The 27,779-nt window shown below is 40.9% G+C and overlaps 1 protein-coding gene across 1 annotated transcript in view; it reads left to right on the top strand.

The window, feature by feature from the left end:
- Nucleotides 1-27,779, top strand: part of RAPGEF5 (Rap guanine nucleotide exchange factor 5) — a 230,985-nt gene that overhangs the window by 12,816 nt on the left and 190,390 nt on the right. Inside the window, exon 2 of the mRNA XM_064575177.1 lies at nt 25,609-25,659. Coding sequence (XP_064431247.1) covers nt 25,609-25,659 — 51 coding nt within the window. The remainder of the gene's footprint in view (nt 1-25,608; nt 25,660-27,779) is intronic.

Consider the following 27,779-nt stretch of genomic DNA (forward strand, 5'->3'; position numbering starts at 1 on the left):
TCTTCAGTAACCTCACCATGAAGCAAGGCAACAGCACAAACTCATACCAATTCTGTGTGTTTATCCATTCTTTTATATTGAAATGTTATGCTCAGGGTAAAACTGTTTCACACCCTTTATAGATCGTTTTCGGGTAGTACAGGTGGAATGCTACCAACATCTAAATATTGTGTGTTAATCAGTGAAACACTTAAAGACAAAACAGGCTCTCGATTTCAAATTTTTTATTGTTGAAATTTTTTAGGAAGAAATAAATTTCTCTATGAGGGAAAATTAACTCTAGAATTTTTGTCCCTTTTTCTGGGTTTTTATATATTTACGTCTTGGAAAACATGGATGTGTGACGGAATTGGGGCTGTGACCTCATATAATTGAGGCAAATCATAATGAATCCCCTCATGTTATCCAGTGTGGCACAGATTGAAAGCATACGAGCCCTTCGTGTTTCCTCCATTTCCCCTCCTTTCTGGTCAGTCATCCACTGAGGCTTGGTGGCTGGGCACAGAGAGGAGCCCTGCTCTGCCAGGAAGGGGATGGAGTCCAAGATGAGGACTGCCCAGAAGTGGTGGTGCACCTGCTAGTGGAAACTGACCAGAGGGAGTAAGAGGGATTCCAGTGCAAATGCCCCTGGTGAGGGAGTCCAGATCCTTTTCAGACAGCAGAGAGGAGCTCAGTGTGGAGGAGTGGGCTGGCTGCGCCCCAGTCAGGCAGGCTTTCTAGTCTCCAATGCTTGCTTGTTTCCATCTCTAGTCTAGAGCACAAGTCCTTCCAACCCCCCTCACTGGGGAAGGAGCTCTAACTTTTTTTAGTATCTCCTTCTCTGGGTTGGCCCCAAGAAATCTCTGGTGAGCCTTTCTCCTGGGTTTTTGAAGACCATCTCCTTACTCACTTCCCTTGGAATGAGCTATCCATCTTCCTTTGGGTCTGGTTTCCTTTGGCTGTATCATCCCTGTTTTCTTCTCCTCCTCCCCTCCCAACCTTTGTTCCCTTAAGGCTTTGTGGGTGGGCTGTCTGCCCAGAACGTCTTCTGTGAACTAGCTTGGCCTATTTGCTTTCCTTGCTTCACTGAACAGCCCTCCTATTTCTTCATCCTTTACTGGTTACCTGGCCCCCTCTGAGGGCTGTTTCATATAGAAGAGGATGCCAGATGCTCTTCTTAGGAGTTGGGGTGATTCAGCCCATTTTTGCATGTTAAAGAGAATTATGTTTAGACCCTCGGGAGAAGTCCTCATCCAACCTCCCTTCAATTTTTTTTAGGTGATTGACAGCATTTATATCATTCTCTCCTCCTCCCGCCTTTACTCCCTCTCCCCTTCCCCCAACCTCCCACCCCAAAAGAAGAGGAACTTTTGCAAGGGTAACCACTATCTAACTGGTCTGCATGGAGGGATGGAGAATTTATAATTGTATTGATTGCTGATTAGCATTACATTTTCAAAACTACATCCTTTAAATAGGGACTTCTGTTTTGGTCAAAAGATGTATATACAAGAAGGCATTGCTCTCGGAAGAAGTAGGACTGTGAAATTCAAAATCCATTTCATTTCTTTTTTTTTTTAAGATTTTATTTATTTATTTGACAAAGAGAGACATAGTGAGAGAGGGAACACAAGCAGGGGGAGAGGGAGAGGGAGAAGCAGGCCTCCCACCTAGCAGGGAGCCGATGCAGGGCTAGATCCCAGGACCCTGGGATCGTGACCTGAGCCGAAGGCAGACGCTCAATGACTGAGCCACCCAGGCGCCCCAGTCCATTTCATTTCTTAATGACTGTCATAAATGTAGAAGCTTCTATGTAAGCAATTAGCTTTGGGAGTACAAGGCTAAACGGAAGACCAAGTATAGTGGATTAATGATTTTGTTCATTATTCTCTCACTGCAGGCAGCCTCTTGTAACATAGCACCTGCCCTTCCCATCCCAGACTGCCGCCCATTGCAGTCATCCCCACTTTGGCATTTCCTGGTATCTTTCCTTCCTTCTAAAAATCTGTGTTATACAGAACTATCTGACTTGTCAGTCAGGATAGTCTAGGTTTTGCTGTAGTAACAAAAATACACAAAAATCTGTCTGGCGTAACACAACAAAGTTTATTTATTGCTTACAAAAAAGACCCTTTTGTGAGTCTGGGCACTCTCCAGGGTAGCTGTCCTCTGTATGGTGGCTCCGCTTCCATCTTAGGACCTTTCTGTGTCATCACCCTCCACAGTGACTACAACCTGTGAAGAAAGAATGGGGAATTTCACATCGGCATTTCAGTGCTTCTGCCTGAGGTGACTTTTGCTCATATCTCATTGGCCAGAGCAAATCCTATTACCTCACTAATTTCAAAGCACTGGGAAAGTATCCTCTTTCTAGGAGCTTTGATGAAGAAGAGAAGAACCAATATTAGTAACATCTACCTTAAGCATCAGAAGCTCAGAATACAGAAATGAATAAAGCCACAATCCCAGTCTTAAGGCCAACAAGGGAGATAAACATGTTAATAGTATTAAATCTAGTTTTACAGAACCTCCCTGAGCCTGGAGATGAGAGGAAAACTTAAGAGTAGAGGTGACATAGGGCTGGGGCTTGTTGTTTGCCAGCTTCAGATCTACATTACCTTGGTAAGGGTGGTATCTGATTTTATTTTTGTGCTGTATAACATCCAAACTAATAATGTGGGATACAGCTCTAGGAAATAGGCTTTCTCTTCTCTAAGACCTCAAAAAAGAAATGAAAGCTGTCAGCAATAGAACAGATCTGCTAGTTCATATGAAATGCAACACAAAGGTATCTTTTAATGAAGACTTAACAAAAACTACTTTTACTGAGCAATTATGCCACTGACAGTTCTTTGATCTTAAAAATTAAACTCGCTATTACAGTATGAAAGGAATAAAGGCAAGCGTAAAATAACAATCAAGGTTAGTTATTAGGCAATGAAGGTTGCATATACAGTACTTTGATTTGCCCACAGATTCTGACATATTTTACATTAGATATAAATGTGAGTGGTGTGGTAACGGTGCAAGGAATTTGTTTTATAAACAAGAGAAGAGTCTCATCCTGAAATCTAATAAAGCCATATTCTTACTCTCCTTCACTGCTTTGGGCCCCACTGGCCTTCCAGCGGGTGCTTCATCACACTGGGCATGCTCCTACATCAAGGCCTTTGCAGGTCTGAACCCGTTTTTCTTCAGATAACCATTCACTTGCTTTGAGTCTTTGCTCAAAGACCATTCTTTTGATGAAGCCCCTTGGCCACTCTGTTTAGGACTGTAACATCTATCTCCTTCCCATATCCTATTCCTATTCCACCTTCTAACATAAATAGTTGATAATTTGCTTATTTGTTTTACCTATGATCAGTCTTTCACCACTAGTATATAAGCTACCCAAGGACAAGGATTATTGTCTGTTTCACACATAGTTGTATTTTCAACCAGTTAAACCACTGCTTAGAGCATAATAGATTCTCAGTAATACTTATTGAGCACATGGGTGGGGGTTCCATTAGAGTTCCTCTAAACTGTACACAAAGTTGTAGATTTACATGTATTTGTTCCTATAAACCATGACCACTTTTTAATTCAGTATTATAATGTGCCAGCTACCATTCCCTAGGGGAGCAAGAGTGAGGATCATTTAAGGAACTCATAGTCTGGTGGAGAAACTTGTTTGATTCTGCTTGTAATATTTAATTAAGCGTAGCAAGTATTGGAGTGACTAATGCATGTAGATATTAAATAGGATTCCTGAATTCTAGAAGCTTACTGTTTTTAAGTGTGACAGGCCAGGACTGAAGATTTGTCTCTTCGTGTCATGAACTTTGATCAAATACCTCTCCCACAATGTTTCTTGGTTTAGTCCAGTGGCTCTCAGATTTTTCCTCTGTCATGAGACACATGAAGTACGGTGCTGGTGCTCACATGCTTGACCATTCCAGGGGTATATTGAATTCTTGATCAACAACTAGTGGATTGATTTTCTCGTAAGAATTCCACCAAGCTATACATGAAGTTGTTCTTCACCTCTGGTTTGCCCACTTAGGAAAGTATACTGGGAAAAAATGTTTTAGAATATCAGTCTGCTTTGATTAAAAAAAAATTATTCACAAACCTCAGTACTTGTCTTACGAATAATAAAGTTCTTGTGGCATATAGCACCTAAGCAAAGGGTGTCATGACAGCTCATTTTAGAATAATTGGTTTAGAGGATATATACTATGAGGAGAAAGGAGATTGAGCTTGATTAGTAAGATATAAGGAAACTACTGGGTAGAGGTAGGATTTGAGGACTAACTAGTTGGTAAGAATAATAGGTAAGGAAGACCTAAGAACAGGTCAGGGCAGAAAGGAACGTGGCGTGTAATAGGGACATTGAGGGATGGGCCTGGCTGGAACCACGTTCAGGGTTAAAGGGTTGGACTCGTAAATTGAGAAAAGATGATAGGTAACTTTGAGTTTGGCTTTGTATTAACCTTGTTATCAGCAATAGAAAATGTCCATGGAAAACCTGTGTACCGTAGAGGTTACCAGACTTTGTGTTTAATGCCCTAGTAAAAATCTTTTTTTTTTTTAAATAAGAACAGTGAGCATAGCATAACATACAGAGAAATTGAATCACTATGTTGTACCTTGAAACTAATGTAGGGCGCCTGGGTGGCTCAGTTGGTTAAGCGACTGCCTTCGGCTCAGGTCATGATCCTGGAGTCCCGGGATTGGGTCCCGCATCGGGCTCCCTGCTCGGCAGGGAGTCTGCTTCTCCCTCTGACCCTCCTCCCTCTCATGCTCTCTGTCTCTCATTCTCTCTCTCTCAAATAAAAAAAAATATAAAAATAAAAATAAAAAACTAATGTAACATGGTGTGTTAACTATACTCAAATTAAAAAATTAAAAATAAATAAGTAAAAAGTCACAAAGATTCACCTCTAAAAAATAAAATAAATAAAAAATAAAAAGTGAGAACTAACTTGTGACTTTGGACTTCATTTTGCCAAGTAAGGGTGCAAAAAATTCAGTAGGTCTTATATTTCATAAGAGAAAGACATTTTAACACAAAAGCAAAAAAAATCGCACAACCCCCTACTAAAGGACTGCTCTTCATGAGTAAATAAATACAGCTTTATAGAAGACTAGCCACATTGTCCTTATTCTTTTTGTGCCTCATGATGACATTTGGAAACTACTTCATGAGATACATATGTGGGTTTGGGGGACAGAATAAAGTTGAGACTATATGTAGACATGATCTAACAGATGTCAGGTGGCAGTCACCATCAGTTGACAAAAACATTAGAAAGATCAGTGTAGGTGGGTGGTGTGCAGAATGGAGAAAGGAGAGGTTGAAGGCAGGGGAATCAGGGGGCTATAGTCCAGTGACAGAGGCCAGGGTCTGACATGGTGGAGGTCTTGGGGATGAGAAGTCAGAGTTTGGAGAGGACAGGATGCTGAGATTTAGTGATGTCCATTCTGTTTTCATGGGCAGCTAAAAATCAGCAAGAATTCAAAATAAGTTTCTGATTTTGAGAGGAATATAACTCTGTCCAAACTATGACCCAAGATTATCTGTATTCTGTCTTAGATTCCCAAGACTGTTATTTCAGAAATGATGAGAGGGAGAGATAGCACGAGTGCGTGCAAGCTGGTGTGCTTGAATGAAAAATTGTCTCTGTGCGTGTAAGTCACCTTATGTGAAGGAAGAAGAAAGGGGATGCTTTTTAAAGGACTAAGGGTGGTATTTATCTTTAGTATATTTTTTGAAGTTTCAATTTTTTCGTTCTGGGAAGGAGAACTAAATTATGGCAGTCTGCTCCCATTCTGATGGTCCTGTCAGAGTTGGGGCTGCCTTGTGGCCTCCAAGCAGGTGGAAGGGAAGCCTCCCCACCCCCTTCCGTCCTTCCCTCCCTATACCTTGTCCTTAGGCTGCATCTGCTCTGTGCCAGGGCTCCACCTTCAAAGCCAGATAAGCTTCGTACCAGCTGCCTTCACAGCCAACCTTGGGTTAAGTAGGGGAAGGTAAGGTAGAAGATGATAGCCTATGTGGGAAGAGAGGCAACTGACTGGATATAGAGAGGAGTGTTTATTTCCTTTAACCACTCCTGACTTTTTCCAGTTCTTAAGTTTCTGTGTGAAGTCCAGGGAACTGTGGCCAGAAGATACTCAGAGCTGCTTTTCACAGTAGGCTCAGGTAGAAAATTGTGAAGTTCTGTAGCTGTTCACATGAAATCCACCTCCTCCTGCTTGAAGGTGATGGTAACAAACACCACTGTTTCTTCCTTTCATAAATTTCACCATGGCTGTTGTTTCCCACCCTGTAAGATGAGGATTTAGCTCATTTACATGACAAATATGCCTCCCCCTTCCCTGTTCCTCAGGTAATTGACTTGTTATTGGGCCAGAGTACAGTGGAGGCTTTTGTGTTCACATAAGCTTGTCTCTATAATTGGATTTGGGACTGAGTCAGTCAAGGGTCTTGATTGCAAACAAGAGAAACCAACTCTGAAATTACTAGAAGGATGTTGGAGTGCAGGTCAGCCTGCAGAATTATTAGAAGACTGGAGGGGTAGGTTTCAAAAGGGGCAGGAACCCAGGACATTTACAGAGAAGAAGCCACTGAATGTAGGGATGAAAAGCACTGAAACCAACCAGCCTGGGTTTCTCTGCCACTCACCAACTGAATGGCCGCAGGCAAGTTACCTAATCATTCTGTGCCCCCCCAAGGACAGTTATGAGGAATAAATGCGTTAAGGTTTGCAAAAAGTGCTTGAAACAGTGACTGATAAATAATAAATATATATTAATGCCTGATAAGTATTTCTAATTGAATTGGTGTGTATACATGTATATATATTGGCATTTAGCTGCTAAACATAATGCTAGGTTGCTCTCTAGGCTGCAGACTTCCCTTCCATGCCTACAACCTGTTCTTTGCTCAAACTAGCTTTTCCCTTATCACAAATTGCCAACCTTTGTTCAAGGGCTTTGTTTCAGTTGTGGTTCCCTCAGAAACGTCGATTCTGGAACGTTATTCACAGCAGAAGACATAAAGATCATAGTCTGTACAGTTGGGACTTTAGTTTTACTTTACTACTCTTAGGGTTAGTATAGTAAATTTTTTCTGCCACTTTGTCTTTTTTTTTTGATACCATGTTTTCATAATCATTATTAATATCTGCTTTAGTCTTTCCTCCTGTTATTTTGTTAAAGAAGAAACAGCCAAAATGGAAACTCTTGTAGAAGATAAACCATCCTACCTCCATGAAGGTTTTTATAGCCCCCCTGTAAAAATGTAGCATTAATATTTAAGCATATTAATATTTAATAATTAACACTGCTATTGATATTATTAATATTAATAATTTTTAAAAGAACAGAAGATTTCTGCAATACATATTGTTTTTCCTATTCAGTTTGGTTCAAAGAAAGTTACACTATACATTCTTTTGTTGAAATAGCCTTTACTTTAAGTAAGAAGTTAAGGGTTGGTTATTCTGGCAAACCAGAGTAGAATCTATTTAGAGAAGCTTTACTTAAAAAAAAAAATCAGTGACTTAATATATCTCATGTGTTGAATATGCTGTTGTGGGTCCCAAGGTTAGTAGATTAGTCTCATTTTCTCTCTTCACATAAAAACGCACATAATATCTAGGTGTATAGTCTTTGGTTCAACCTGATTTTGAATATGTAAAAATGTAAGTACTTAAATATTTATGTGAATAGTTTGAAGATTCTGGTAGCTAAAATAAAGTGGAAGTTTTCATTGGCAATTTTAGACTCATAATGAAATGTTAACGTTTCATATGAATATATATAAAATAACAGGCTCAGAGTGTATCTCATTTGGTGGGCAGTAGAAGGGAGTGAATACAAGTGTTTTGTTTCAATTATTTACATATATACATATGTTTGTGTGACCTAGGTCATCACATAAAATGTACTCCTTACTGTGGGTGGCAGTCAAAAAAGTTTGAAAGGCATTGGTTTAAAAAAAAAAGTCACAGCTTCTTCAGTTGAGTCTACTCACCTTGTAGTGGGTTGGTTGCTCCCTCAGGCATAGAAGGGTGTGAGAAAGCCAGAGAGAAGGTGGTTCAAGATTTAATGCATCACCTGATGGTTAATAGGACTGTGATTGTGTTGAAGTGTTTGTTGTCCAGCTTGAGATACATTCAGTGAGAATTCTCTGAAAGGAATTGCCTGCCGTGAGTCATAGCATTAATTTGTGGTTGAAAAGCTTTCAAAATAAGTTTCCCCATGTATGTCAAATATAGTCAGGAATAAGAAATGGGGATCACCTTTTGAAAACCTTTTGTTAGCATTGAAATGTGGGTGAGAGTAGAGAGAGAAAGTGCTTTGCTAGGAACGAGCAAAGTTCTGTACCCCACAGGTGGAACAGTCCTCATTTTTACCTTCATGTTTAAGGCTTTATTTAAATGATGACCTTTGTGCTGTATTTAAATATAGTCATAAGAAGAAAACATGGGCACACAATTGTGTTAATTAACTCCTGGAGCTTCATTTGCTTGTGATTACATTTCCAGCCGTTGCCATGTAAAACATCATTGAAATTAAGACAGATCTGGCAAGGCCAAATCTCCACATGGCGTGGATACGGAGGCAAAGTGAGAGTGGCCTGGAAGAGAACCTTCAACCTGGATAGTATGGCTTTTGTTACGTGCTTATGTACTTCGTGTTGCAGATTTAGTTTTAAGTAAATTTGGAATTTCAAAGTCTATCAAATATGGCTTAAATTTTTTAAATATTTAATTGTGGCAAAATACACATAAAATTTACCATCTTATCTTTTCTCTAGTATTTGATAGTGTTAAGCACATTCACATTGTTGTGCAACCAATCTCCAGAATCATATATGGGTTTAATGACAGAGGGAAGAAAAGCATTATTATAAGTATGCTTTTAACAGTATTTCAGTATTCTAAACAAGTGTCTTTTAATTCATGGCTTTTGAGATTTGTAATAGAAGGAAAACCATGGTTCTTTGCTCACTGCTGAATGTACTCCTTTCTTGAAAGTTCTTGGTCAATTCAGTAGCTCTTCTAACTATTTTTTAAACAAGTCTTGGTCTTTTATTCCAAGGGACACAAATAATATCCAACTCAAAATGGTGTAGAAATACCAAGCTGCTTCTGCAAGACTCATACCCTGAAGAGGGGCATAGCTCTTAGAAAAAATGAAAAGGTTTCAATCTTGTGTTCTTTTGAAAAGATTTCGGTATAATTAAGTTTTATATTCTATCAATGAGAGGTATGTGTGTGTGTGTTTAAGATTTGTTTATTTTAGAGAGAGAAGGAACCTGGGGGAAGGGCAGAGGCAGAGAGAGAGAAAGTCTTCAGTGGATTCTGAACAGAACCCGATGTGGGGCTCCATCCCATGACCAGTAAGATCATGATCTGAGCCAAAACCAAGAGTCGGACACTTAACCCATTGAGCCACCCAAGCGCCCCATCAATAAGTTTTAAAATAGTTTTCAACCAGGCTTAGGAACTGATTTGAAAATGACTATCTTAGTGATTTAATCTTACCTTCAGTGAAAGATCTATGTGAAAAATTACCTAAAGACTCTTCAAATCTAATTTTCCTGCCATAGGTCAAGAACTTCATCTCTATCTGCACCCTGATTTACGAGTACTGACACTCGTATGTGACTGGAGAAGCGTCACTCAGGACTCGGGGAGGAGTGTGATGAACCATGAAGGCCACTAGGCTGGAACGAAAACTTAAATTCTTGCTTATGGCTCTGATGGAGTCAGTGTCCTATACATGGAGGATCATGATTAATTAAAAAAATTAATGTGCAGTTTCGTATCTGAGAGCAGTGAATGCAGTACCTGTTCTCTGGGACAGAGAGAGAGTTTAGATTTTATTAGAAAGTACATTGACCGTGTGGCTTCATATCATGTATTAAATGTATTCATCTGAGCATAGTCCATTGAGTGTCTCACATTCTTCCCTTGGAAGCTGATATCTAACCAGGCTGTGTACAGACAAGTTCAAACATGGGCAACCCAGAAATTATTGATATTTGACTTTGGGTATTTACTTCCTGAATTTTTTTCTTTAGATGTTGTTAGTTCTGAGTATTCAGAGGTTAATGGCAAGAGAAAGTGATCCTAGAAACTTGAGCAAATGTCCACAAAACAGATACTCTGAACACTGACGTTATTAATTAGAGTAGGAACTTTGGGCAGAGGAAATTGATACCCTTTGCCCACCAAGGGCACTTAGAAACGGAAGGCCTGCCCCATCTTGTCTTGCTGTGCTGTTTGAGATGATCCCACTGTAGTCTCTCACTGTCTTCTGTCACAGAGGGCTCCTTCTGCTTAACCTCCATGTGCCTCTCCCATGCTCCTCTCTTTTTAGGGCAGGCAGAGATGGGGATCCATAAGCAGAAAGGGGAAATGGGTAAAAACATCCTTCCAGCAGAATCTTTAACTCCATCCTATCTTTTTGGGTCTTTACCACAGTTTATCTCACTCTCCTCAAACCCGTGAATATACTTTGGTTAGAGCTAACTTAAGTTTGGATTTCTTTCTGACTGTAGTTATGTTCTTAATTTATTTATGAAGAGTCACCATCTTCATCTGTGTAACCTGGCCTTTCCTTTATAGAGTTGGAGGTGGAGGATAATGGTATAAGTGGAGATTTTATCTTTTACAGCAGCTTTTTTCCTGGTTATAAAAGTAATATATTTAATATAGAAAAATGGGAAGTTTGGAAAGAAACAAAATTCTACCATGACTATTACTAATAGTAATCTATTACATTACTATTGGAAATATGTTGGCATATTCCTTTCTATTTGTTTTTTTTTAAAGATTTTATTTTTCAGTAATCTCTACACCCAACGTGGGGCTTGAACTCACAACTCTGAGATCAAGAGTCGCACACTCCATCGACTGAGCCAGCCAGGTGCCTCTCTATTTGGTTTTTAAGTGTATTTGACCTTTACTGTTTATTCAGTTTTACTTTTTTTTTTCACTTTTCACCAAAATACTTCTGTGTATTACAAGTTCGTTAAACTATTTGTATGGCTGCATAATATTTCATCATGTACCTGGAGTAGGAAGGGAAGGAAAGAATGTGGGCGGAGGAAGACTAGGAGCATGGGCAGTAGAGGGGGGGCATGGTGTTTCTAGATAAGCAAGGACTGTAAAACCCTTTTGAGTGGTAAAAACACCCTGACAAAAGGTCTTCCCTCTATCATTCATACATGTAGTGTTGGTTAATTCCTCAGTCACCCACTTTTGGAATGTAGGGCACATTACTAGCTTTTGATCTTTCATCTAGAAACAGATTATGAGTGTTAACATACTTTGAAAGGGGCCTCTTAAAAAATTAGGGTTGTGATTGAGTCTAGCTGAGCTAAATGAAGTTAGCGAAGATAATACATTTGTTACCCAATTTCATACAGATAGAAAGCAGAAAGAGTACAGTTGTAGGTCTTTAAGATGAAGTTTGATTAAAAATTGAGGGAGTTCTGAAAATGGAACCCCTTATGAAGGTACCTCTTACAGTAATTATGCTGAAAGAGGAGGGGTGAACACAAAAACCTTGAAGTTGCTTTTGGATCTTTTTTTTAAATTTTTATTTTTAAAAATTTTTTAAAAGAAGTTATTTATTTATTTGTCAGAGAGCAAGAGAGAGCACAAGTGGTGGGGGGAGAGGCAGAGCGAGAGGGAGAAGCAGACTCCCCGCTGAGCAGGGAGCCCGATGCAGGGGCTCCATCCCAGGATCCTGGGATCATGACCTGGGCCGAAGGCAGATGCCTAACCGACTGAGCCACCCAGACACCCCGCTTTTGGATTTTTTATAGCAGAATTCAAGTAAATTGGAATCTGATGTGACTTTTTCCTCTTAGATGGTGAAAACAGTAAAGAGAAGAGGGAAGGTATGTCCAGAAAGTTTGCGGGCATCACAGGCTGGTTTAAGTGGGGGATTTGGTAGCTCTGGTGTTTGGCCTCTTTCCCTTCTTGTTCATCTAGGTTGTATAGCGTCCTGCCAAGGCTGGTCTCTGCTTGACCTCCTCAACCATGAAGGTAGGAGGCAACATCTATTGAACTTCATTAATATCTGTACTTAAAAGTCATTGTTATATAAGCCAGAGGAGTAAGTGCCGTGCTTTGTCGAATGGAGGTGCTTATTCTTTGGAGCAGGCTTCTTAATTTACTGCTTTCCATTTGCACCAATAACGTGCTTTGAGATGGTAACAGATGTTTATAGAAATAAATTTTTTAGATTCCTTGGCCAGATATGTTTGAGAAACGTGGGATTACTGCAGGAGTTTTGTAACATCTCCAATATCCTTAAGTGCATTTTTTTCATCTTTAAGGAGGGAGAATAGAATAAGCAACATCTTCAAAACTCGTTTTGCCCATATAATCCTTTTTTAGGAGGACCTCTGTTGATACCTTCAAGGGCTTTTTATGATTCAGAAACATGTGTAGCAGAAGCAGGATTTTGTATCTAGGTAGTATAGGTGAAACCTCTTTGATCTTTACTGTGATATGATTCACCTGGGGATCTTGTAAAGCCTTGTCTGACTGCATTGGTGTGGGGTGGAGCCTGAGGATCTCTATTTCCCAGAAGTGCTCAGGTCTGCGCCACAGACCACACTTGGTGGAAGAATGTAGATACCTGTTGATTAGTAGCATCTGAGATTAGCTGAGATGAGACCTGAGGAAGATAATACTTGCCAGGTGGTTGTCATTAGCATTCCAGAAGGTTCTACTGGGAGGCCCGTCATGAGCCAGGAGAACTAATGGGACGTTGCTGATGTCTGCAATGGTGGAAGGGGGATTTCTAGGGGGAGCCCCGAGAACTCAAGATCACCTTGAGTTCCAGAACATCTAAACACTGCCCCGGTGACCTGCGGGGTAAGGTCTGTCTTTCTTGTCCTGGCTGAAGGATCACTGGTTATGTTGGCCAGGACTGGAGTGGGCCTTTGTGCCAGAGTAGAAAGTTGGGGGAGGAGGGAAACAGTTTGAAGAAGGACTCTTTACGATGACTTACTAGAGAAAGGAAAAGATGTGTAGACAGGTTAGAAGAAATAATTTAGTAGGGAGATTCAGTGGAGGTAGAAGGACATGTCAGTCAGGGTCCAGGGATGAGCAGGTGTGTGCTTACAATCAGGACAATAAACCCAGTGGCTGCAGAGTGTGGCACAAGCCTGCCCAGCCTCGGTCTGCTTTAGAGAAGGGGCCCTGCGGGAACGCTGCGCTTCGTGGAATCGGATTTTAACAGATTAAGAGAAGTGATAGAGTATCATAGCTGGAAACACTAAAAGGAAAGATGCTCAAGATGGGAGTGGAATTCCGATTCTGTAGTATTATTGGTAGAAGGTGTTGGAGAAGTAGAAGGAAGTGAAAGAAGCTGGCGTGGCTCTACAGTGAGCCTTCAGTCGACCTCAGATTTTAAAAAAGTCAAGGACATGAGCGGAAGGAGGACGTGTGACCCAAGATAAAGTTTCACAAGCCTGTAAGAATCAAGTGCCCGCTGAGTGCTTGTGCAATAAGTGAAGGCCAAATAAGCTCACATTCTCTGGGCATTCAGAGCCTGAAGAGAAGGAGGGCACAGGCCTGCTCGTGGTGGCAAATGGTAAGCTGTTGACCGATGAGATGACACTGTTCTACGACCATCAAGAGAATGATTCTTCAAACTGGAATTACACACGATAAGCAGCAGTTGTTCCCAGCTGCTTTCAATGACTTCGGGGAGCTAGAAAAATGATCTTGCCTGATACCAAAGGTCTGCACAGGGGGTCACAGTGCTGCTGTTAGGATTGTTTGTGAAATTGCAAAGGATCTGTGTCCTAACCCTAGCGTTGCAAGTGTCCTGAACTTTGTAAGCTGCATATGTGAAATTGTAGACTGCTAGGTAAATATTCTCTCCAATTCTAAAATCTGTTATTAACTCAAAGATTTGGGAATGCTAAAGAAGGTAAGTCGTTAATGACCAGAAAGGTATAACTTTCGAATGAATGACAGGATTTCCACTTGGCAGTGTCCAGATGAAATTCTTGTTTGTATAAGAATTGACTATACCTACGGGGCACCTGGGTGGCTCAGTCATTGAGTGTCTGCCTTCAGCTCGGGTCATGATCCCGGGGTCCTGGGATCGAGTCCCACATCGGGCTCCCTGCTCGGCGGGAGGCCTGCTTCTCCCTCTCTCATTCCCCCTGCTTGTGTTCCTGCTCTTGCTATCTCTCTCTCTGTCAAATAAATAAATAAAATCTTTAAAAAAAAAAAAGAATTGACTATACCTAGAGGGTTTGTGTGTGTGTGTTTAGAGAGAGAGCGCATGAGGTAGTGTGGGGGGAGAGGGACGGCAGAGAGGGAGAGAGAAAATCTTAAGCAGACTCCACACCTGGCTCGGCTTGGGCTCAGGCATGGCGCTGGGCTCCATCTCATGACCCTGAGATCATGGTCTGAGCTGAACTCAAGAGTAGGGTGCTTAACCGACTGAGCCACCCAGGTGCCCTGACTGTACCTAGAGTCTTAAACAGAAGTAGCGGCAGGTGATTATCATTGACAGAACCCATAGAAACTCTGCACCCATTTGGGAACAGATCTGGTCTCAAGAGCCTTGTAAAAGCTCACTGATTATGAGTTTGCTCTTGCAGACTCCCAAGTATGGGATATGGGACCTAACCCTCATGAGTCATGTGTGATGTGAAACCCCTGGGAATGTTGCCAGTGGGAGAATTTTCTTCCCCACAAATCCTATTTTCTTTTCCAACCAGGGAGATCCTTGGGTGAGAGGCAGAGAATTCTGTCAGTGCTCTACTCGTGTTCCTTTGTCATAGGCACTCTGTCCTGACCTAAGGATGTGGATGAAAAACATACCGTCCTGTCCCTTGAGAAGCTTACAGTGTAGTAGGAGAGACCCACATTCATGGACATGGTAATAATAGTTTGCTGAGTGCTCAACAACACTAGTTAACACTCACTATACAGCAGGCACTGTTCTAAACTCTTCACATATTTGGGGCCCCTGCTTAGCTCAGTCAGTTGAGCATCTGCCTTCGGCTCAGGTTATGATCCCAGGGTCCTGGGATCAAGCCCCACATCGGGCTCCTTGCTCGGTGGAGAATCTGCTTCTCCCTCTCTCTCTGCTGCTCCCCCTGCTTGTGCGCACTCTCTGTCAAATAAATAAATACATTTTTTATTTTTAAACTCTATACATATTTTAAGCCAGTGGTTCTCCAGGTGTAGTGTATCAGCATTAACATCCTCTAGGAGCTTATTAGAAATGCAGATTCATAGGCACGCCAGACCTCCTGAACCCAAAACTTCTGGGGATGGGACCTAGCAATCTCGTTTCATAAGCCCTCCAGATGCATAAAGTTTGAGAACCACTGTTTTAAGTCATTTAAGCCTTACAACAACCTTATGAGTAGATTTTATTTCTCCCATTTAAAGACGTGAAAGAGAGGCAGAAAGAAGTTTAAATAACTTGTTCAAGGACACATAATACAGATGGGCTTTGAATCTAAGCCACATAAATTCAGAGCTCTGCTCATAACCACCACACAAGGCTTGGGTCCCAGGAGAAGGTGGTGCAGGGCATGGAGGAAGGAGCTGTAAATTCCCGAAGGGGGGAGGGTTTAAGGAAGGTATTATCAGAGCTGGATTTGTTTTTCCTTGACAAGCATTCAGTGAGGATTAACTGTGCAATGAATCATATTAGATATTATGGATATTTATATATATGAGTAAAATATAGACCTTACCTTTAAGATTCTTATAATGAATTAGGGGGAATCCAAATGTTAATAAGTATCTGGAATCTAAAATACTTTGAAAGTACATAAGAAGCTCTAAGAGGGGAGTATTGAGCATATGAATACATTTTAACATAAACTCAATGAAAATTTAAATGTATGAGGAGGAAGTCATTCCAAGCAGAGAGACTACTGTGTGCAAGATTCAGATATTTGAAACAGGATGTTCTTGCATTTACTGGTACTTTTGTATATTTGACCCATTGGCATTAGTTTTGTGAAGTCTAAACTTGTCTACATTATGGTAAAGGTTAGAAGTTCCTAATTTAGAAGGGGGAGTTTGTGAAACTAATTGCTCCTTTTTTGTTTGTTTTAATCTTGGGAGCCAAAAATTGTCTTGACCTGTTTCTTGCTTTTATGTGACATGTAAGTGAAGATGGAAATGTGCCTTAAACATTTTTGGAGCAAATAATCTTCCAATGGCAGTGGGAGATAATGTGGCTCAAGAGGGAAAGAAATTCTCATCAATAACTAATTGAGCACGGGAATGTACTGCTAGGGATTTTATAGAGTAACTCCTGTTCTGTAAAATTTGATAATCTAGGGGCGCCTGGGTGGCTCAGTCGCTTAAGCAACTGCCTTCGGCTCGGGTCGTGATCTCAGGGTCCTGGAATCAAGCCCTGCATGGGGCTCCCTGCTCCGCGGGAAGCCTGCTTCTCACTCTCCCACTCCCCTGCTTGTGTTCCCTCTCTCTCTGTCAAATAAATAAATAAAATCTTTAAAAAAAAATTGATAATCTAGACCAGGGTTGGTAAGCTTTTTTTGTGAAGTGCTGTATAGTAAATATTTTTGGCAAGAAAATAGCCAGAGACCATATGCAAACAAATGGAAGCATCTGTGTTCCAATAAAACTTTATGAAAAACAGGTGGCAGCTGGGTTTGATCTGTGGGCTGTAGTTTATAGACTCCTGATCCAGATTCCCACGTGACTCAGAGTGTAGATGAAGGCTGTGGAGTAGGCCAGGTGACCTCAGGATGTCTTTTCTGGTGCTGTATTTCTGAGGTTGTTCATATGTCTTATATGAGTAATTGAGAAAGAAAATCTAGATCTAGTTTTCTAAATCTTCCTTCTGCTGGAAGACAACATTATCACCTTTATAGCTTTCAAAAATTTTTATATACAAATTACGAAGAAACATTGAAGAGACTAATTTATTCCCAGAGCCAAGGAAGGAAAGAAAGGTGGCTGCTCCAGGGTGTGTTTCTTTGGCACATTTCTGACTTGCCAGTAACATAGAAGGAAAGTGAACGTTTTTTTTCCTCTTGAAGACCCCACACAAAGTGACTTCATGGAAGTGTTTCTCACTACAAAGAAACAATTAGTATTCAAATGTATCTTTAAGTTTTAAAATGAGCACATAAATAATTCAGTGTATAGAAATAAACTATGTATATACTCTTGCTGCATACTCGACCATTTAAAACAGAATTGAGAAATAAGAGAAAGGAAGGGTAGTGGTCTCTCTCTCTCTCCCCCTTCTCCCACCCCCATCAAATAAATAAATAAAATCTTAAAAAAAAAAAAGTGGGGGTGGGGTGTGCCTGGGTGGCTCAGTCGGTTAAGCACCTGCCTTCAGCTCAGGTCATGATCTCAGGGTCCTGGGATCGAGTCCCGCATCGGGCTCCCTGCTCAGCGGGGAGCCTGCTTCTCCCTCTCCCTCTGCTGTTCCCCTTGCTTGTTCTCTCTCTGTCAAATAAATAAATAAAATCTTAAAAAAAAAAAAAAAGGAAGGGCGGTGGTGGTATGGCAGAGGTGGCAATGGGTTTCATGGATTTTGAGGTGGTAATAGCACGTTTGCCACTTGGCCTGAAAGTCTGGAACATCAGGTACTGTGACAAGGGGAAAAGTCACCACTGGGTGGTCATCCCCTGCTACACACCATAGAAGGGCCTTGATTTACAGAAGGGACCAGTAAATACCGGGGGGTTACAAGGCTGGCTGAGGAGAGCCGGCAGGAGGCATTATATCCTAGTGGCAGAGAAAGACAAGTGTTAGAGTGTTTGGGGAACAGATTAGTCATGGGCGGCTTGGGCCTGGAGGGGGCTTCATGCAGCATTTGCGTGGATCTCAGGAAGAGCAGGGTATGGAAACGTAGAGAAATGCAGGGAGCAGAGGTGATGGCCAGGGCTTGGATACAGAGGTGAGAATGTGTACCGTTCGCATAGTAAAAATTGGACAGTCTGCCTGACTAGAGCAGAGCATATCTAGGACAGAAGTGTGGCAGGGTATCATTGAGAGTATCATCCGCTGGGCACGTTGTGAGCACTCAGTGAGACCAAACTGTATTTTTTAAATAGATATTTTATTTAAAAAACAAACAAGGTGATATGTAAAAAGATGTTTTAGGGAGATAAATCTGATTTGTTCTAGAGGTCAGAGTGTGCAGGGCGGCAAGTAGGGTCATTCTGTTTTGCAGCCCGAGATAATGTCATGGTAAGGGCCACGCAGCATTTAGCAAAAAAATAGATGGTTTATTTTGAAATAATATTTGATTTTTTTTTGAAATTTTATTTGTGGGGAGGAAAGAGGCCATTACTTTTTTTTTTTTAACTTTTCCTCTTGAAATAAATTCAGACTCACAAGTTTCACAAATAGTACAGAGTCCTCTTAAAACCTTCATCCAGCTTCCCCAAATGTTAACATTTTATGTAACCACAGTACACTTGACAAAAACAGCATTCATAGTCAATTAACTCAAATATAGACCTCATTCGGAGTTTGCCCATTGTCCCACCAAGGTCCTTAACCTAGTTCAGAATCACACATGGCCTTTCATTGCGTTTCCTTTTGTCCTCTCCAACCTGGGGAGAGCCCCTCAGTATTTCTTGGTCCTTCAGAGCCTTGACAATTTTTGCAGAGTTAAAGGCTTACTTACATTGAAGAATGCCCCTCGATTTGGAGTTGTCTGTTTTCTCATTGAATTCAGGTACACAGTTTTACAAAAATGCCATAAAAGTGCCTTCCTCATTGTATCCTTTCAGCGGGCAGATGATGTCAACGTGTCTCATGATTGGCGATAGCTTTTATCACTTAATTAGGGTGAGATCTGCTATACTCCACTGAAAAGTGACTCTTTTCTCCGTACTTACTATCTTGTGAGAAGCCACTTTGACACTGAGCAGATAGTCTGTATATCACCCTTGTGTCCACTAATTTCAGTATCCGCTGATTTCTTTCTTTCTTTTTTGTCTGCGATATTTAGTACTGTGGTATTTGCCTAACGGTGATCTTGTTTTCCTCCTCTTGAATTTAGTAATTGGAATTCTGATAAGATCTGTAGGGAAGATCTTGTTTTCCTCCTCCTGAATTTAGTAATTGGAATTCTGATAAGATCCCCACTCCCTCCAGCCTGCTTGGCCCAACATTTATTAATTGAATCATTTATATCAGTATGGACTCATGGATATTTATTCCATGGGTTGTAGTGCAGTTCTTTGATTATTTTGCTGCTCAGAGTGTCTCGGTGGGAATATCTTCATGTTGGTGGCTGTGGAAAGGGTTCATCTTGGAGTCCAGGTGTGACTGGGTGGGTTGATATTAATACAAGTAGGGAATCCAGTGACGAGTGGAGGTAAGTAAGCTTGCTAATTTAACTATTCTAAAATCTTTAGTGACTTGATTCCTAAATTTTAGTCTTTTCTGTGATTGCATTAACCAGAAAAGCCCACTGTGTTAGGCAGAACTATTGTCTTGCTTGTAAACGCAGCAAGAAGAAAGATTTTCTCAAGAACTGAGTAAAAAGTTGATGACATGTTGGAGTTTGTTTCTGTTGTACCTATTTTGTATATTTCCCCAAAACCTGCTGGTTCTTGCTGATTTATTTTGGTAGGCCGGCAAGATTTTGAAATATTTGTAAGTATTCCTAGAACCCACTTCAGTTTTCTACTTTAGCTTTTAAGTGAGGCAAACATGTTTATACTAGAAGAGCGTCCTTTACTAATGGGAAGTAAAAACTAAGTTTAATGCTGTGAATGCCATTAAAAGGGTATGACTTTTCAGAAAGTATGTAGCTTCTTCCTTTTCTGCAGACACGAAGGTACCTTGGCTTAGGGCTGTGTCTGGGATGGGGTAAAAATAAAACACATAACACAAACAGGGACGAGGTGGGATTTCCAGAAACACTGGCCCTTTGTTTTACACGAGGCAGACTTAGAAGCTCAGCCACAGATCCCAGTGCTTTCGGTCAAAGGACTTGTATCTGTACTAGGTTCTGAACTCAGCGGGGCCTGTGAAGGAGGCAGTTTGAAGAGTTCTCCAGGTCTCATAGCTGAAGTGGATGATGAGAGGTTCAAGCTGCCAATTCCAACCACTGATTTGTACAGTGGTTACCCATTAGAACCACCTGGGGAACTTGGCAGAAACCGCCCAGGTCCCACTCCTAGAGGTTCTAATTCTGTGGTCTGGGGGTGGGACGTGAGCTCCTGTTGGGTTTTTCTCTTCAGTTTCTCGGATGGCTCATAATTTATATCCAGGGGCTGAAAATCACTGGATCTAGTGCTGTTTGTGACTTCTTAATGCAGTGAGATGCACTCAATTTGTCATGTTACTCTTAAATCATCACAATGTATAAATGACAACTGTGGAGTAGTAACTACAGATGGGCTTGGGCTGCAAACTTGGGTAAATTTTTTAACCTCTTGAAGTCTAGTTCTGTCATCTGGGGAATAGAATTAATAATAGTACCTACCTGGGGTGCCTGGGTGGCTCAGTCGTTAGGCGTCTGCCTTCGGCTCGGGTCATGATCCCAGAGTCCTGGGATTGAGCCCCGCATCGGGCTCCAGCCCCGCATCGGGCTCCCTGCTCCACGGGAGGCCTGCTTCTCCCCCTCACACTCCCCTGCTTGTGTTCCCTCTCTCACTGTGTCTCTTTCTGTCAAATAAATAAAATCTTAAAAAAAAAAAAAAATAATAGTACCTACCTCGAAGTTTTTCACAGATTAAGTGGTATGTTGCATGTAAAATACTTAGCACAATCTGTGGCATGTAGAAACCCAATTATTAATTAATAGCATGCAGTGTATTACAGCAGAGTGGTGGCTTTGGAATCAGTCACTTTCGTTTCAGTCCTGGCTCTGTAACTTTCCAACTCAGGGACTTTAAGTAAATTTCTTTCTTTCTTTCTTTCTTTCTTTCTTTCTTTCTTTCTTTCTTTCTTTCTTTCTTTCTTTTCTTTCTTTCTTTCTTTCTTTCTTTCTTTCTTTCTTTCTTTCTTTCTTTCTTTCTTCTTTCTTTCTTTCTTTCTTTCTTTTCTTTTCTTTCCTTTCTTTCTCTTTCTTTTCTTTTCTTTCTTTCTTTCTCTTTCTTCCTTCCTTCCTTCCTTCTTTCTGGTGGGGGGGAAGTGAGGCAGAGTGAGAGGGAGGGAATGAATCTTAAGCAGATTCCAAGATGCAGGGCTCGATCTCACAACCCTGAGACCATGACACGAGCCAAAATTAAGAGGCAGACGCTTAACCGACTGCACGACCCAGGAACCCCATATAAGTAAATTTCTTAATTTCTCTGTCCCTGTAAAAATGAGAATAGATGGGTGCAGTTACTATTATGGGAAAGTGCTATAGACAAGGGAGGTGCTCAGTAAACATTTCTGCCGCTTTCCCTTTCATTCCATTTTTCTTAACCCTACACTGGGCAGTAGAAAAATACAATTTTGAGAACATGACTGACGGTGTGGCAAGGCTATGCCGAGAAGGTGCTATTACATATGGCTTTGTGGCAGTGACTGACTGGTGGGAGCACATCCCTTGGAGCCCTGAGGACATTGTGGTGGGCCTGAGCCACAGCCAGAGCTTGGGGGAGAGTGGTGGCGCCCTGCCCCATGCTTCCCTTTTAGCAGTTGGCTCCAGCTTATGTAATGCCTAACTTGTGTTGCCGTGTAATTCTCAAGCCCACATACAGGCTGGAGTTTGGTCCCTTTTACCTTGTTCAAGCTCTGATTGAGCTAGAAGTGTATCCTGGGGCTTAAAAAGGACTCATAGTCTTAGACTCATAGTCTTAGAACTCTGCTGGACAGCCTGCTCCATCACAACCCTTATTGTTTGAGCTGGTAGTCATCTCTTTACATAGGGGCCCTCTGGTAACTTCGGAAGCTTGCTGGTTTCCTAGGATTGTAAGAGAAGCAGGTGTATTCATTCCACTGTGATGTCTTCATCTTCTACTTGATGGCCCAGAATAGGGAAAGGGCAATGGCTGCAGGTGACAGAAAGTCATGTCAGGAACTGAATTCTCAAGGCATCAATACATTTGGTAGTTCTTGTTGGTTCCTCTTTGAAATAGACGAGGTCATACTTTTGTGGGGATTGAAATGATTCACTCTTTCTCCTTTCTCTCTCCCCTTGGCCACCTATGTACTTTAATTCAATCTAAGGAGAGTATTAAGGCATGCCCTTTAAGAGCTGATAAGAAATGTGCTGTAAATCTATCATATAGTATAGTAAGATATTTTCACTGACTCTGTAATGAGTTCTATGCTCGGTTCAGACCCAGCATCTTGGACCATTATAATTTAACTTTAGTGGACACCTAACTTTAAAAAAATGAAGGTAATACATGATTGCTAACCAATTACCCTTTTGAGTTATGCCATTGTTTGTTTCTGGAAGTTCATATGTGAATATTAAAGGGCTGCAGTTTTCTAATACATGTTTAAAATATGAAAAATATTTTCCTAGAATCATTTAGGGAATCCTTTTCCATGGTTCACTAAAATGGAAAGGAGAAGAAATAAATTTGAATTAAAATCTAATTTCATTTGTATTGTTACTAGTCTTCTCTCTATGGTAGATATATGTCTTTCATGAAAGTATCATTGCATGTAGCCGAAGTAATTCTAGGAAATTGGAAATAAAGGGGGAAAAAAGCATTATTTCACCTGGACATTTTATTATGAAATATTATGGTGAGAGCCATTTAAAAGAGGACACTCTGTATCACTGGGAACAGCCATCCAAGATTATAGAGTAAATTGATAGGAAATGAAGATCAAGTAAAAGAATTCATGGGTTTAAAACATGTTCTTTAGCTCCTATGTGTTCTGATAAATGGATTTAGATGAGGAATAGTATCACATTCTTGTGTATGTTTCTGGAAGTTCCCACAGTGCCTGGCAAGGAGCTCAGTAGGTGCTTTGTAAATGAGAAATGAATGGAAGTTCGTTGCTACCAGAAGGATTAGATGAAGCCTTGGAATGCTCAGAGGAGAAATAAAACCAAGGGATTCAAAGAAGGGACAAAAACAGCTGATGACATATTAGGAAAGAATATCGAAACAGAGAGGGGTGCATTTTTAAGGGTGTTCTTGTGACACTCTTTCAAGTAAACGCTGGAGAGCAATCCTTGAGGTGATTCAGAGCAGTGATTCTCAGATTCTTGTAAGGTGGCCCTTACCGTGTTCCTGATGACAAAGATTACGTAATTTCCTAATACCTCTTAAAAATCGAGGTCGTGGATAGTCTGTTCCATGTTCTTTTTTCTCAAGGTCTTTGACACTTGCTATTTTGGGTCAATACCAACGACTAACAAAAAGTGGTCTGTAAAGCACATAGTTAGGAGAGCTGTTTTAAGTTTAACACATCAGAACTTTACTGAGTTCTGCAGGGAGCTCTGTGGTTTCCTGGAGCCCAGCGGAGGTTGAGAGCCACTGTCCTAGAGTTAGTGAAACAGAGCCCTCCTGGGACCAGGTGAGGGAGCGCTTCACAGGAGTTTCTGACAACAAATGTAGGTGTTGTGTTCTGGAAAAGGCCGTTCTTGTGTTGCCCTTGCCGATTCCCTGTGGGCTAGTAGCTTATCTGTCACTGTTATCTAGTCAGCATGGAAGAATCTCATGGCTTTATTTACTCACCTTACCGATCTTTTGAAACTAGCCATCCACGGGGAAGTTTCTGTGAAGTACAATTGTGTGAGTGTAACACTAGTGCGGAGACAGCCAGATTTAGGTTGGCAGCTGAAAGAAAGGAAGTGGTTTGCTTTCTTTTGTGAATTTGCCCCTACCTAGTTCTTGAGAACTTGTTTCTACCTAGAAAGCTTTTTTTTTTTTTTTTTTTTAAACTAAATCATGTGAAGTAGTTGCTTTCCTGGGCTGATTCAGGCAATTAGATGAGTAACAAAGACTGTCAGTCCTGGCCTGCCATATTGACTTTTAGAAGTCTATTTAGGGGGAGAAAAATCACTTATGATGATTCATCTTCAAATGATAAAGCTAGTGCATATGCAAATTTTAAATTGTTTGGTATTTCAATAAGTGAATATATTACATAGGCTCAGACGACAGAAGGCTTGAGAAGGGCCGATTGGGAGTGTGTATAATACCACACCAGAAGGGGTGGGTGGATGTTTTATTTTAATACATGGGAATTAAAAATGGCCTGTCTACCTTTGTAAATTTCATTTTCTTTGAAGCCTTTGCAAATCTTCAGCAGAGTAAACCAATTGGCATCTCTGGAGAGAGTTTGTATGTTTCTTTCAGTCTAAGATAAGTAATAGGGGAGCCATGTGGAGTGGGGAAGATGCAGAATGGGAATTGTGCCTTAGATTAAGATTTGGTAGAAGGTTCAGATGCTGGAAGGCGATGACTGGCAGGGTATGTTTTGTAGTTTAGCCAATGATTTTGAGAAGTGGAGGCGGCAGACTAAAAACGATGGGATCTCAAAAGACAGCAAGCCTTGGAATAGAGGTGTAAAGAGCTTTTAAACATAGGTTGGGAGCTCAGTAAATGTTAGTTTCTCTTTTCTGTTCCCCATACCACAGTGGGAAATGATAATAGTTTTCTATTGTGCTTAGGCATATGTGGGTGATGGTGCTGCCCACTGGATCATTAGGTATGAAAAATTAGCTCCTACAATTCAAATCATTCAGCAAATACTTTCTAAATTGATACAGAGATGTAAATATCTATAAATAAATGAATAGCAAAGTAAACATTTCTGTGCAAGGTTGTATGCTAGATGCTGTGAAAGCAAGCACCCCCTCAAGGAGCTTGTGGATTTAGTTGGGGCAAATGCACACTTACTGACGACCAGCAATGCAGAGCATCCAGAAGCTGCTACATGAATAGTACAGAAAAACAGAGCTGCAAAGAGGGACAAACCCCAGTGGACCGGGGCAGGTGGGAGGAGCTTCACCCAGGGGGCGACTCCGCTAAACCTGGACTTCAAAGTCTGGTGGGATTCAGGGAAGCGTCAGCAAAGATGGAGGGCTCTCCAGTGTGGAGAATGGTGTGAGCAGAGGTGGGTATGAGTGGCGAGCTCTTCTGATGAGGAGATCTTGTCCTGTAGGGAGGTGGAGGGAGAATGAATACTGGAAACCTGTTGGAGGCAGACCGTGGTGGTTCGGATGGACTCACCTAAGCAGTAAGAGACCCACTGTAAGGCAGGGGGACAGTTGTTCAGTTGAGGTTTGCAGGGTGGCTTGCAGGGGCGTGACGAGAGGTCAGGGAAATCCACGGAGAGGCTGAAGCAGCAGTGTAGATGTATAGTGATGGGTGTCTGAGTTAGTTGGTGAAAGAGGAAATGAAAAGAAAAGGAGAAACAGAATCAAATCACATGGAGAATAAAATCACAAGTATGAAAACCTCCATCTTTTCATGGTACTCCTTAAAGTTGTAACCTTTCGGTTGGGAGCTGTTCAGATGGAATAACCTGTCCCATTGGAATGAATGTTGACCAGATGCTTGCACTGAGTGAGAATAAGGACATGAATCCTTTATGGCCCATGACTTGAGATTTAATCACATTTTTTGGTTTGGACAACTGCTAGACCTGCCTCATTGCAGACATTGTCCCTGCTGGTACAAAGATTTGTTTAGTTCTAATTTTTCCCCTCTTCTTTCTTTTAAAATAGACTCTATCGAGAAGAATTTCCAATCCATACCTTGAACACACTCCTTCCCAGGTATGATTCTTTGCTTTTACTGCATTTTCTGAAACAATGATTTATGAATCCTGATGTAGAAATCTCTAGTTATAGCTTTTCCGTCTGCCCCTGGGCACACTGTCTTCTTCACCTGGGGATGACACAGCTGAAGTTCTTTGAAATGCTCTGATCATTGTGTCATGGTACAAGATGTTCATCAGACAGGAAAAGAAATACTGTCCCATCTCCCAAGTCCTTATATGAATGTGTTATCAATATGGTGGAGTTAAATATATAGTTTTTCAATTTGCTGTCTTAATAGAAATGCTGTATTTTTAAAATAGTGGGTATTTTACACTAAGAACTTGGTGTAAGAGGGCATTATTTATATTTATAGTTATCTATTAGTAGAATATCTATGTTCATTGAAAAAAGATGGGGAAGCCTTCATTGTGTTTAAAAATAATTTGACAAAGAGTTCCTTTTTTTTTTTTTTTTTCTAAAGAGTAACAGGAGGCTGTGAGCGTTGTGAGGTCTGAAACTTTTTGGCCTTGTTCACTACTGTATCCCCAGAATCTAGAATGGGGTCTGAGAGCCGCTCATTAAATAGTTTTGAAAAACTAAGTGAATGAACATTGATACCTTGTCAGGACCCGTCAAGGGTGAGCTGACTTGTACCTCTTTTAGGGTAGTACTTTTTCTTTTCTTCCAAATTTTTATTTAAATTCTAGTTAGTTAACATACAGCGTAATAATGGCTTCAGGAGTAGAATTCAGTGATTCATCATTTGCCTAGGACACCCAGTGCTCATCATGACAAGTGACTTCTTTTTTTTTTTTTTGAGAATTTTTTTTATTATGTTAATCACCATACATTACATCATTAACTTTTGATGTAGTGTTCCATGATTCATTGTTTGTGTATAACACCCAGTGCTCCATGCAGAACGTGCCCTCTTTAATACCCATCACCAGGCTAGCCCATCCTCCCACCCCCCTCCCCTCTAGAACCCTCAGTTTGTTTTTCAGAGTCCATCGTCTCTCATGGTTCATCTCCCCCTCCGATTCCCCTCCTTCATTCTTCCCCTCCTGCTATCTTCTTCTTCTTTTTTTTTTTTCTTAACATATATTGCATTATTTGTTTCAGAGGTACAGGTCTGTGATTCAACAGTCTTGTGCAATTCACAGTGCTCGCCATAGCACATACCCTCCCCAATGTCTATCACCCAGCCACCCCATCCCTCCCACCCCACCCTCCACTCCAGCAACCCTCAGTTTGTTTCCTGAGATTAAAAATTCCTCATATCAGTGAGGTCATATGATACATGTCTTTCTCTGATTGACTTATTTTGCTCAGCATAATACCCTCCAGTTCCATCCACGTCGTTGCAAATGGCAAGATTTCATTCCTTTTGATGGCTGCATAATATTCCATTGTATATATATACCACATCTTCTTTTTTTTTTTTTTTTTTTATACCACATCTTCTTTATCCATTCATCATGACAAGTGACTTCTTAATGCCCATCACCCATTCAGCCCATCCCTCACCCTAGGGTAGTACTTTCTGTCATCTGACTTGGTGCAGTTTTTGTTTTGTTTTGCTTTGTATACAGTTGCAACATGTTAAAAAATCATTTCCTGCCCTTCACATTTTCTCATCAGGTTGTGTTTAGGAAGTGATAATATTAGGGAAGTGTAAGGATGGGGTTGAAATGTTCCCTGTCAAGTCATAGTCAATATACTATTAGTTGGTTTGCTTCAAGAGAAGATATAAAATATTCAATAGGTGCAAAATAGTGTAGGTGCAGAAAGAGTTCACCAAGAAATAAGTAAACAGATATAGCATGCATTCCCAACATATATTAATTTTAATGAGCATGAAGACAGTTCATTTTCATTTAGCTTTCTTTGTGAAGCAACATTGCACTATGGAGGAAGGTACCAATTATAGAGATAGGAGGTAGGATATAAAGTAGGACATGGACCTCTTTAGATCTAAGGAATACCCTCCATCCTCTAAGAATCAGAGATGCCTATGGGTGAATTAGAAGATAAATAAGGAGGTTAAGTAAAATTTTTATCTGCTAGGTGGAATCGTGATGTAGATGAAACCAGGATGCTTGGAATTAACGATGAGCGCTGCAGCTGAGTGAAGC

This window comes from Mirounga angustirostris, unplaced genomic scaffold (genome assembly GCF_029215605.1).
Source record: "Mirounga angustirostris isolate CCGP_5_RB_7025 unplaced genomic scaffold, mMirAng1.0.hap1 SCAF_12, whole genome shotgun sequence".
NCBI lineage: Eukaryota > Metazoa > Chordata > Mammalia > Carnivora > Phocidae > Mirounga > Mirounga angustirostris.